Raw genomic sequence first — 13686 nt, forward strand, 5'->3', positions numbered from 1 at the left:
AAAATGAATTAGTGTTGGCAAGCGAACCATGAGGCAAAGCTGCAAACAGTTTCTGTACTGTTTCCCTCTGAGCTGCAACTCCAATCTCTCTAAAGCAGATTCCAACCGTCTTTAGCCTCTTTTCAGCCTTGTTAGAGAACGTGGGACTCTAGATAATGATAAAAAAAAAAACTAAAAAAAAAATCAGGTAGATAAAATAAGCTAAATTTAATTGTCTCACTAGAAATTCCCTTTGAATACAAACTCTTCCTGTTTTATTAAGTCCAATTTATGCTTCTGACACATAGCCTCTGCAACCTGTCAAATCTGTCTTTGTGCGCAACCACGCCCCCCATGCAGAGGTTAGGCAACCGTCGTAGCTCTCTTAAAAAAAGTCCCGACTCCACGTTGGAAGGTTGCAAACCAGCGGATCTCAGGAGGAAGCGCGCAGAGAAAAAGCAGCTGTGATTGGTCCTTGGTACACCTTTCCAGCTGTCTGTGTGGTCGTCCTTCTCGAGTCAGTGCCGGGGAGCGCCATTTTTAAAAAAACGAGGAACAACTACGATGGAAGGTTAATCGAGGAGGTTCGGAAGTACAATCACTTTAACAATGCCTCAGACAAATTATATAAAGATTCCAAGGTCTCTGCCAAAACAAAGTTTTCGTGACCATCCGCCAAAGTTCTCACGGTTTCTCGAATAGGCTCCCCCTTGCGCTTTGGCATGAAAGTGCTGTGCGTCTCTAGAAATTCCAGACCGACAGTGCCGTAGCATACCAGCAAAACTGGTAGGACCAGGGCATCCCGCTTTTAGGCTGTTTTTCTGCAAAGAGGAGAAGATGACAGATCCGTGTCAAAGGAGGAATGAACAGCACCATGTCAGGTGAGATTTCAAGCCCAAACTTCCTCAGGGAGAGCACATAAGATGGAAGGTGGCTGGGTCTTCCAGCAGGACAATGATCCCAAACACACTCCAAAAAAAAAAAACACTTCAAGATCCTGGCCAGTTTCCAGACCTCCACCCCTTTAGAACGTTTGTTGACAGTTCCCGAAATCTTAGAGCTCTGATAAAGAAATGGACCAAAGCGCACGAAATAACCTGAACAAATCTGGAGACCTGGACAGGAAACATTTGAACTGTGTTGCTCCCAACAAAGGTTATGCTATAAAGTGTTGACCTGAACCTTTGTTACTGTCTCATAGTGTACATGCACCTATGAATATAATAATAAACCTCTTTAAACCTTGAGTAGGAGACCTTGCACAGTGTCTGACTAAATATTTTTTGTCTCATAACCTTGAGAGGATTTTGAAGAAAATTTCAAAGAGACTCACTGGTTTTAAACTACAGGTAGAGTCAGAGTTTTTAACTCTCCACCAAAGCTTGGACATATCCTGGGCTACATCTGTTGGTTGTCTTGAGTTGACCCATTTCTAAACCAGGGATACTGTCAGATCTGTCTTACCTTGGCTCAGGACCGCACTGCTTTGCAGCCTAAGACCCAGGGCTCCATGTTAACCATCGTCCGATCTCCGGGGGCAAATAGTTTTTATTGTTGGGAGAGTACAAATTTCATTGCATTTGCCCGCCGGGCAAGTGCAATGATCGCAAAAAAAAAAAGTATCACTCAAAATTACTTTTAAATCACCAACATCCGATGAAAATGACCCAGAAGCGTTGCCGGCACCATTCTTGTTGTTTTGTACACATTCTTGCGTGATTTAGATTTTCCGCCAGATGGCATAATTTTTGTCCACCTAGCGGTAATTTTGGGGAAGTTACCAAGACGACAAACGGCTGCATTTATTTTGTCAGGGAAAACTAATCCTAAATCAGTTAAAAGTCAGGGAATTCTGAAATTATGTAAGACTGTGGAAACCCTGCATAAAATAACTATGTATAATGATTCTCTAGAATAGTCACATTATATTAATAGTATTATCTTGTATAAACATACCGTGACTCTAAAATAAGTTATTCATTTGTGACATTGACTTCTGTCTTGTGATTTATCTTAAGTTTTTAACCTGTCAAGTTTTTTTTTAGATTTTTAACATTACAATTTATATTTTTCCAAGCACGAAACAGTTTAAAGCAAAGTTTAGTTTGAAAAGAATGTGCAGGAAGGACTGAAAAGCATGTTAACACGGTAATGTAGGCTTGAGTTCATTATCTGACGCATGCATTTACACACCAGGAACCTGGAAACTTACTGAATTACAAAAAAACATTTAAAAAACAAACATGTTTCATTGATATATATACAAAAATTAATATTAGGAACTATATTTATCAAATATTATACTGGGCAAGTAAAAATTGTTTCTGGGCAAATGAAATGTGAAAGCCACTTGCCTAAAAATCGTTAACGCCAACCCCTGCTAAGACCTCTTTTCAAACAAAGGTAAAGTTGACTTTAATTTGGAAAGCAAGGTCCCAGAGACTCCCAGGACAAGTTGCAGAATCAAAGCTCAAAGTTTTGTGATGATTTATGAACCGTGTAATCTTTTGATTAGTTTGTCACTTAGAGAACCTGTTTCCTTTTACTAATAATGTTAAAGGCATCAATACCTGCTTTACCGGCCATCGTATTGGCATGCTTGTTTGGCCAGCCTGCTGGTCAGACTTAAACCCCAAAACAAATCCCGTGGAGTTTGGTCAAGAATAAGATAAGACTCCAGAAGGGCTGAGTAATCTGAGCATCTTTAAAACCTCAGCAGGTCCACAGGCTGATCTTTTCTCTGTGGCCTGATACATTGGGCCATTATTTCACCTTAAATGAGCCCAAACCACATATAGAGTGCACCTTTTTGTGTTACAAATACCTTTTCATTGACTTTAATAGATATATTCCTTTTTTTATTAATAAAATCTGAACATTTATGCAAGCATTTATGAGTCTTTCATACATTACGGTACTTTTCATCAGATTATTGAAAAAAAAAAGGATCATATTCTAATTTTACTATTACTCCTTGGCAACATATTAAGCATTGACCTGCTTTGCAAATACAGCAAACTGCGCTGCGTCTTAACGAAATTCACTGCTCAAAGTTGAAGAAAAATCATGGGCTGCAGTATTTATTACATTGCAACTGTCAGTACAAAACCAATATTTTTATTAAACTATATGTTTTTTAATCACCTTAATCGTTTTTGGAAAGCGTCTAAGCTTTATGCATTTATGTTTAACATATTTTTTTTCTAAAAGCTTTTCCTCATATTAGAAAATGTCCAATACTTTCCATCTCTGTCCGTCCCATCTGCTATAAGTGTAACATTTTATTGGCCTGGGGTCCAACCAAACTACATTTCTCGTCTGTGCACCAGTTTCACTGTGTGGTTTTAACCAATTAACGGACCACCCCTGATTTAAACACCAGCAGTCAAGCCAAAAGCAGCAAAGCTGGCGTCATTACCAGGCCCTGCAACAGAGACCAATTCTCTATTTATTTCCTATATGCTTGATTCAATTTTTCTAATTCTGTTGAGACACTTAAAAAAGAAAGTATAAAAAGTTTGTGAAGTACTGAATTTTATTTAGCTTCCATCTATGAAACCTCTAGAAATGTTTGTGTCCTCACAAAACCTTCAGTGAATCGTAGTGAATAGAGAAAAAGTAAAGAAAAGGATTAATCTAATGAGATAACAGGAGCACAGGACTGGAGATTTCCACTTCCTTTAGTAGTTTGAACAGGTCACCTTATCCCCCTGCATGCAGTTATTCTCATTAAGGACGTGTAGAGACCTAAGTCTAGCACAGCCCTGAGGAATATGACACATGGAAGTTGCACTTATCTGAGCTGTCATGACAGTCTCTCATTATAATCCTCTAGCCCCTCTTAAAACCTCTCTTAAGTGACGGGAAGCCATTATTACATCCAACCAGAAGAACAGTCCAGGAACAACTAAAAATCCTTTACTTCAGTCCATTTTGTTCACTTCTTTAAACGCTGAAGCTGACAAACCACAGGGAGTCCGTTCTTCTCCAGATTTCCAAAGTCACAATAGATCATTTTTGATCCTGTATTTGGATAAATTGTATCATTACACATGTTGATACGGATCTTATCCCCAAATTATTGCCAGTCAACACCCCCAATAGCTATTAGAGCCATTTATAGCTATTAGAACTAGTGCTAAGAGAGACCTATTTAATTCTGCCAAGAAATTGTGTACAGTACCAGCTATGGGCTGCTAACCATTATTAAAGTATGAATGTCTTACATGTTAAAGTTTCAGACCTACTAAGTTTCTATCAAAGCTTTCCAGTGTTTGAAGACCTCTTAAAGCAAAAGTCCAGTAGCGAGGAATAACCAATGGATCATTATTTGTACCCAAAACTAATACATTTGGAGTGATTTAATGAATTTAGCTTTAATCAGTAAAAAAATAAATTTTCATTGTGATCACTCAGTCTGGGAGCGGCCATTTTTACCCAAATATATTAACACCTCCCTCCTGACATCTTCCGGCGGTGACGTCACGGTGCGGTAAGCCTAGCGCCATTCTCCCCGCTTTACAAGCAGAATCAATGGGAACTACTAGACACATCTGCAATCAACAACAATTATTGAAGATTTCCAGAGGACTTCACCATTGAAATTCACCAGAGCTATAGTGAAACTGACAATGCCCACGTGCATGGCAGCTGGATGTTGGAATGCATTGGGTAAAAGTGCAGAAGAAAAAAAAAGTTATTTCACTTTTCCGATTCCTGATCCTCCACGGACGGGTTCGACGATGGATTACCAACTTGAAGAGGGAGGATTTGCCATCGAACTTCCAGCCAGAGGAAAAACACGTCATTAATCCGCTACTCTCTGCTTCGCATAGTGCACTGGTCGTCACCATCATGGATAATAGCATGGTGTGACAAACACCAGATACAGCACTGGGACTTGATCAACAGCCGACACTGCTCCGTGACGTCACAAACCTGTAGGTGGCAGTAGTGTTCTTCGACAAACATGGATGTCTCCAGTAAAGCACATTCAAATGAAAATTACTCTTAATTAAAAACACTTATCATTCATTGAACAGTTTGTAATAATTTCATACTTAAAGTACTTTCAGAAGCTTGTATTCTGAATGTGACCAGACTTTTCCTTTAAAGCGCCATGTCTCTCCCCAGCAGTAGGCTGGATATATAGGGGCTATCTGGTGGGAACAAAACCAAAATCCTCTGTACAAAAATATACCTGGAGACAAAAAAATTCCTTTCATTTCCCCCAAAAAAAACAGTCTAACTATATTCTGGAATGTAATTTATATGTACCATTAGTAATAGCATACAAAAAGACTGATATTTTGCTATTCATTTCTAACTTGGTAATAGGTGAGCTAGCATCCATTGTATATAGGGATGAATATTGGCATTGGTGTTGCGATACGATACGTGTCACGATATTTGGGTCATGATACGATATTATCACTATACCCCAGCTATCAAAATTAAATGTACATATAGAATCAAGCGCTGTATATGTTCATCAGATGATATTGATCATTCAGATATTTCGGTATCCATGTTGGTTGGGGTTTGAGTCAGTTCACGTCTTCAACTATGACTGTCTCAACTACAGATATAGCGCTGCACAGCAAAAGCGCTCCACAGCGCTATCTGCCAGAATAATTGTCCAGAGGTAGCCCATTTTCCCTCCGTTTCAGGTAACAATGTTTACGAGGAACTGAAAGATCGATATTATATCAGGCAGCCAGAAATCACTTTATATTGCCAAAACCATTTTTTTCTACACCCCTAGTTGTGTAGCTGCAGAACACAAAAAATGGTTGTAGAATATCGAATACTGCATTAAACTTTAATTTTTTATAGTAATTACACAATGTACATTCTTCTGCAGTGACTATAGTGTTATGAAATCCTACCCTACATTTTTCAGACTAGCCATAAAAGTAGCTTGAACAACCCATTTAAACTCAAATATTTTTGAGTTTCGACATCCCTTTTATTGTTCTTAGCTGAACTGTTAACACCGTCATTAAAACATATTTCAAGCCAAATTCATGCAAGTTCTGTAGTGCAGCCTGTCCTAACTAATTATTAGGGGTGTAAATCACACCCATCATGGCGGTTCAATTCAGTATCAATTTCCTGACCCAACGATTCGATTATTCGATACTCAAGACTACACCACGATACGATACGATTCGATTCTGTTAATTGGTAGTTTATTTATTTTTTTACCTTACAAGCTAGAAATGTTTCAAATTTGAAATAAATCAATGAAAGCTGTAATATTATTATGCATTTTATTTGAGAAACAACAGCAAATAACAGAAGTAGCAAAGTTGTACTCCACCTAGGCCTATGAAAACCTCATTCACTGAAAAATAATGCTGCCTCTGTGTTTACGCGAGTGTGTGTGTGTGCAAGCGGAAAGAGGCTAGTGGCTAAAGGAAGCGAGGTGGGAGGGCAAAATAGGTTTAGCGCCACCGCAGCACGGGAGTCAGAATTACATCCAGGAGCAAATGGATAACAATAGACCATAGGAAAAAAAAATAAAAACATGAATCGATATTCTTGCGGACGTGTCGATGCATCAGAGTAGTCGGCTGTTGGATCTAAGCATCGATACAAAGCGATTATTATTTACAGCCCAACTAATTAGCAAGTTATAAAAGCAAATAGTAGTTAAAATTCTGGGTTAATATTTTGGAAACATACATAGGATAGTACATATTCTAGATTTCTGGCACAATTAAAATGCTGCAACCCTGCTTATGTTAAGCAAAGTTACCGGCTATAACGCATGTGGTATTTACAACTGATGCTAGCTCACTCATTAGCAACATAGCAAAGCAATACAAAGATATCAATGTTTCTTTTGCCCACTGTAACTAATGGCTCATGTCAATTATATGCCACGAATTGTTTTACTCCTCAGTCCGAGAGGATTCGTGTCTATATGTCCTGTTTTTTGTTGTTTGTGTAATTACTATTTTTCAGAATGCCTTTAGCATCCAGATTGGCTCAGAACACAACTAAATGATGGCCTCCCACTGTGCACAACCGTTATCAGGCTGCACCAGCATGGTGATAAGCTGGTTACACTGCTTTTTTCTAGCCCTGCTGTAAACATGGCTCAACGGTCGCATCAAGCATCTGTACCTGCAGGACAAACATTGATTAGCGGTGGATATTTTACAGTTCACAGAGGATTTCGATGGCTTTTCTAACGGTTACTGTCCTCAATGTACCTATAAAAAAACTGCCTCTTGTCTTCTGTCTTTTCCTTGTGCTGCCATTTTTTTTATGTACTTGTTAGGTTTTGCTCTGTGAATAGAATGTGGCAGCTTGACAGAAGGCTGTGACCTGGTTTGGATGACTTCTTGAGATTTATCCGGTTACATTTATGGAATTTGTTTAACTCATCTTTCATAAAAGAACAATTGGATTGGCTCAGTTTTGGACGGCCGCTTTAGCTTCCACACATGCGTGACGGCCATCGTTTTCATTTAGAAATGCCGACTAAATGTCAGAATCACTCAACAATAATTCTCATGATTCTCTCAATAAAAAATCATCTCATCCAGTCATGCATCTAAATGTCACAAACATTTGTGGTTTTTACACGAGACTTCATTAAGTTCTGATTAATAGGTTTTTCGGTAGGGGCGTTTTAATATTCCTGGCTAAGTTAAAGCAAACAGCAGCTGCTATTTTGTTGTATTTAATGTGTTTTTATTGGTCGGCTTGCTCTTGAGAAATACACAGCATTGCTTGCATGGAGTGGTTTCTGCAGATGTGTGTTTTACGAGATAAGGTAAACTTCAATATAACTTTATGAAGCAATTCTTCTCTATTATGTTTGTGGCCTCTACAAATTCCTTTAAAATATATCGGTGCAGCAGCATGGCTTATAATTAGATTTTCAGGGTTAACATTAATGACTCTCAGTTACATAAAGCAGTCTTTGTAGTCTTCAAACCTGAAGTATGTCTGCTTTTATGTAAAGAGAATGCTCACAGGAAGTAATGGATGTGATACCAGGTCAGATAACACCTCACTGCAAAGCTTCTCCATATCTTTAATCCTCATCTTAAACCAGTAAGGAAAAAAATGTGCTGTTTTTAAATGAACATTATTGGGAAACTATTCAAAGCTAAACAAGCAAAGATTTGCATTTAATATATTGTGTGTTTGAGCTTGGGAGGAGGGGGGGTGTAAATATAAGAGGGGGTTTTGTACGAGTGGTGTTAAAATTAACAGCTCACGTGTGACATTGGCTAACAGCCTAACATGAAGAGTAAAACAAGAATCTGATAAAAAAAGACTTTCTTTAGCAACAATGATTCATGTGTTTTAATTTTAACCTACTAACTTTGATAGTTTTTACACCCTTGGTTCACTCAAAGGGCCAATCTCATGGAAAATTGACTTTTTTTGAGCTTTTAACTGTTCTAATTCTATTCCTTCATCAGAGTTATGCACAAAGTGGCATTTTGTTTGATTAATGCGTCTGAGTTTTGATGTGTGAGCAGCAATCCCTCCCTCACCTGTGAAAACAAGTGTTTGGAGAGTATTTACATAGAGCAAGGGTCTCCCAAGAATACACCTACCTAAACTATGCTGTGACAGCAATGTAAACAAACGTCCTCCTACCATCAGGGAGGGGTTATGTGAGGTGTAGTGCAATATTTCCGCCTCAAAGTTAAGACCAGTTGGCTCTTTTAGCAGCTAATCTGCACAGAGTACAGTTTTTCATTTTAAGCATATGTCTAAGTCCTGGAAATCCGTTTTTTTTTTATTTGGCATCTGGTCTCAGACTTTGGTGTGATATGGCCGTGTTAAAATAGGCAGATCATAAAGAGGGAGATGAGGCGCAGGATTTTTTCTAGGTAAGAAGAAAACTCCTATATTTTGAAGTGAATTAATACCCATTTAGTTGTAAAGGCATTATTAGAGTAGAATAGGAGGCAGATCATTTAGTTATCAGGCTCCTCTCCTGCATCAACTACCAGTTTTAGTCCTTGAGGCAGAAACCCTGTCTACTTTTAAAGTTTAAATCTTTCTTTTTTGATAAAGCTTACTCAGGTTATCCTAAGCTATCTCTACAGTTATGCTGCGATAGGCTTAGACTGCTAACTATAACTATAGAGATAGCTCAGGATAACCTGAGCCACTCTAACTATAAGCTTTATCAAAAAGGAAAGTTTTAAGCCTAGCCTTAAAAGTAGACAGGGTGTCTACCTCACAGACTAAAACTGGTAGTTGGTTCCACAGGAGAGGAGCCTGATAACTAAAAGATCTGCCTCCCATTCTACTTTTAGAAATTCTAGGAACCACTAGTAAACCTGCAGATTGAGAGCAAAGTGTTAGGAACATAAGGAACAATCAGATCTCTGATATCAGATGGAGCTTGGCCATTTAAGGCTTTATATGTGAATTCTATTCTGGATTTAACAGGAAGCCAATGAAAAGAAGCCAGGATAGGAGAGATATGATCTCTCTTTTTCATTTTCATCATAACTCTGGCTGCAGCATTTTGGATCAGCTGAAGGCTTTTAACTACAGTTTGTGGACTTCCTGATAGTAAAGAATTACAATAGTCCAGCCTTGAAGTAACAAATGAATGGACTAGTTTCTCAGCATCACCCCTGGACAGGAGATTTCTCATTTTTGCAATACTCTGCAGATGAAAGAAGGAAATTCTAGAAACCACTTTGATATGGGATTTAAATGACAGGTCCTGATCAAAAGATTTTTTAACTTTATTATCTGAGCTCAGTTTAATCCCAAACAAATGAAGTGACTGACTAATCAGCTTCTTTTACAAAGACTCTGATCCAAAGTCTATAACTTCTGTTTTGTCTGCATTCAGAAGGAGAAAGTTAAGAGTCATCCAGGTTTTAATGTATTCAAGACATGCCTGTGATCTATGTAATGGGTTAGCCTCATCTGAATTTATAGAAAGATATAGCTGAGTATCATCAGCATAACAGTGAAAATGTATCTCTTGGTGTCTAATAACTCCTGGACTGCTGGCCTGAAAAAAATCTCCCAGTCCAGCCCTGATTGTGGTCCACTGTCTCTCACAATCTCTAACACTCTGCTACTAAGGGCTCTGCCTGTATTATGTATTATGTATTATGAGTCAAAAAAGCAGTAAGAGTTCTTACAGCTTCAAGAACAAGACCAAACTTGTCATTATTTGTGGAGAAAGCCAAGTAACTGGCCATACAGCCCCTTTCTAAGGCCACACAGAGCTGAAGATTATAATCACAGAGAGAAGTATTACTGTAGAGATTAAATGACATCCAGAGAAGCTGTTGTAGGCGTAGAAATATTTATGCCAAGGGCAGTAATGCTCCCACTGAAGTTAAGAACTTCACTTTGCCCATGTGAATCAAAATGTTGTAGGAAGAAGAGCATGGCAGCACCAATGAATGCAGGACTAAGACAAGGTGTATTTTACCAACTGCGTTCATGGTCACTTTACTGTAGTAATAGATGTTGTTCTAGAATGCAAAGTAAATTTAGGAATTCAAAAAGAAAGCAAGTAATTCCATGATCTCCATGATGTAATTCAAACTCTGACCTTCCAGTGGCATAACTGTAAATTTGGAAATAAAGAGGAGGGACATGGTTGGTGATATGGTTTGTTAGAAACTGTTAAGATTGTTTGGTGTTAAGACGTTTTTTCCTGCAACATTACTCCTGCAGCAGACTAAATGATAAGGACAGGATGGATCCATGATATCATGTTGTTTACATCCCCTGCTGTGGCTAAAGGTCGCTACTGGAACAGAGACCCATCAGACCTGGCAGCTTATTTCCAAACCTGTTTTTATCTGTGAAAACTTCCGGACCTAGGTTCTTCTTAGCTGACAGAAAAAGGCACCTGATGTGGTCTTTTTCAATGAACCTGTCAGAACAACTTTTTCTCAGACATTATTAAGGCACCTTTGTCTGAGCATCCACTACCTCCACACACCCACCCACACACTCACACCTGTTTTTTCTGTTTTCACCTAAATTTAATAAATGGTTGTGTAAAACTCCCACTATATCAACATTTTGGAAATACTTAAACAAGCCTATATTGCACAAAAAAGGATGCCATGGTTACAGTCACCTAACTCCCCTGTTTTCCCAATTCTGATGCTCATTTTGAATTCAGTCTTTTTAAACACAACTAATTGCTTTAAAACATTGAGTGTGCTAATTAAAAAAAAGGCGTTAACAGCCAGGGAAGTCACTGGTAAACAAATGACAGAGAAAATGATTGGACGCTTCTATGGGGTGAGGAAAATTGGAGGCATTTAGGTTAGTTGATGGTATTTTGAAAGAGTGGATGGTATGGGGGAGCCAGAGGGTGAGGATGTATGATAAAGTGTGACCAACACTACAAAACATGGCTTTTATTAAGCAACAAAGTAATTGGTTCTGGCTTAACTGTAACATAATTTATTCAGAGAAAGATGTTGGCTGTCAAAGAAACAAAAAACAAAACCCAGACAATGACAATCTCCTCTTCTAAGAGAGAACGGGATAAAGCAATAATGGTTGCAGTTGGACATTTTTGGTGCTCATTGGACTTCTTTCTAAGCACACTGATGGTTGTCTGTCTGTCGATACATTTGCCCGTTTAATAGAAACCTGTAAAATACTCCCCAGGGTAAGGAAGGTTATTTCAGCCACTTGTATCCTGTCGTTTCAGTCATGATGTGTGTCTTAAGACCATACCAAGGCTGAATTTGCTTTTGCCTCAACTCTCTCAACTCTCTATTATCTACAGCAGATTTGAACAGCACCTACATTATGACAGATTATGTTTCAAACTGTCACTTCCTCTCCCACTACTGATTCTTATACTTTCTCCTTCATTGCTAGACTTCATACCACTCCTCTTTCTGCCATTTTTCTTTACCATACTGTTGGTGAAATTTCTCAGTCATCCAGCCCATAAAAGAAAATGAAAATCAATCCACTGGACTTTGTTTCCAAGTTTGAAGATGTTTCGCTTCCCATCCAGGAAGCTTTTTCGATACAAAATGTGAGGAATAGCATTGAGTTTGATTTTTTATACAGTAGCAAACTGGAACGGACGGAGGGGTCCACCCATTTGGAATGGAGGTTGTTTGGCTTATTTGTTAGAATGCAGTGCCCCATAGCCGTCTAAGTGTCTGAAACTACCTTTAACGACCAACCTTTCAGAGACTTAGACAGGTATGGGGCATTGCAGTCTAACAAAAGAAGCCAAACTACCCCCATTCCAAAGGGGTGGACCCCTTTGTCTGTTCCAGTTTGCATGTTTTCATAACAAAACAAGGCTTTTTTATGCTACTGTATAAATTAGGGATGCACAATATAATCGGCCCCCTATCGGTATCGGCCTGTATCGGCCTTTAAACTGAATATCCGACATCGGCCACCCCACCGATATTTAACCCGATATTTGATCAGCTTCTGAGTTTCTAAAGTCTAAAAAAAAAAAAAAAAAAAAAAAAAAAATACTACTTCTTCTTCTTCCTCAAAAACTAAAAAAAAATATTGATACATTAAAATATCACAATATCTTCATATGCTGATATATTGCCATTTAAAAACATCATATCAATCTCTTTTACTAATGAAATGTTGCTATATGTCATCATTATGCTACAAAATCCCCCGAAAATTCACGAAATCTTGCCATATTTTTATATGTTGATATATTGACTCGGTATCGATCTATTTTACTAACAAAATCTCACAAGAATTTGCAAAATATCACGAGAGTTTGTAACAGAACGATGAAATTTCACGAGATTTTAAAAAGTAAAATAGATCGAGACCACGTTTTTAAAAATCTATTTGATATCAGCATATGAAAATATATTTGAGTATATTATTTTTCAAAGTGTCAGAAATGGATAATAAAACTGCTATTTCAATGACTACTTATTTTTGTCCAGCTTTAACATCGGTATCGGTATTGATTATCGGCTACACGAGTTTTAAAATATCGGGATATCGGATATCGGCCAAAATTCCAAAATCGTGCATCCCTTGTATAAATCCTCAAATTCAACGCTATTCCTGACATTTTTAATTGAAAAAGCTTCCTGAATGCGAAACTGAACGTCTTCAAACATGGAAACGAAGTCCAGTGGATTCTTTTTCATTTTCTTTTTTGGAATTCACATTCTGCCATTTTACATGTCAATAACCGTACTACGCAAATTAAATACCATCAATGTTCAATTTTAAGTAATAAAATCCTGATAGCTCATCAGTGAAAGGGTTTTTTGTGATAATACTTGTTATACTAACAATTATTCTAACTCTATTTTCATTTTCTCTGTTGCTATTTAGATTTTGAGTGGAGCTACTTTTGGTCATGGAGTCGCTTCGTGGACTACGTTCAGTGCGTGCTGGCCTTCACGCTGGTGGCAGCCTACATCACCTACCTCCTACTGGACTCCACGCTGTTTGTGGAGACCTTGGGCTTCCTGGCGGTTTTCACCGAGGCAATGCTCGGAACGCCGCAGCTCTACTGCAACTATCAGAACAAATCCACAGAAGGCATGAGGTAAGGACTTAAAGTAAACCGATACAGAGCTTTTGATAAAAGTTGAGGAGGAAAGAGGATTTTGCCTTGGTGTGGAGAAAAATGAAACCCAGATGACTCTCATACAGCTTGTTACATCTCTAAAAAAACTCTCTTAGATGAAACTATAAATAAATATTTTCCCCTTTTTT

At 38.2% G+C, this 13686-nt stretch overlaps 1 protein-coding gene across 2 annotated transcripts in view; it reads left to right on the forward strand.

Annotated features, from left to right (window-relative positions):
• Positions 1 to 13686, forward strand: part of LOC119785228 (solute carrier family 66 member 2) — a 55843-nt gene that overhangs the window by 14129 nt on the left and 28028 nt on the right. For both annotated transcript variants that reach the window (XM_038287733.1, XM_038287734.1), the window contains one exon: positions 13300 to 13516. In XM_038287733.1, the coding sequence (XP_038143661.1) occupies positions 13300 to 13516 (217 nt within the window). The remainder of the gene's footprint in view (positions 1 to 13299; positions 13517 to 13686) is intronic.

Source organism: Cyprinodon tularosa, unplaced genomic scaffold, assembly GCF_016077235.1.
Source record: "Cyprinodon tularosa strain WSP-4 unplaced genomic scaffold, ASM1607723v1 ctg244, whole genome shotgun sequence".
Taxonomy (NCBI): domain Eukaryota; kingdom Metazoa; phylum Chordata; class Actinopteri; order Cyprinodontiformes; family Cyprinodontidae; genus Cyprinodon; species Cyprinodon tularosa.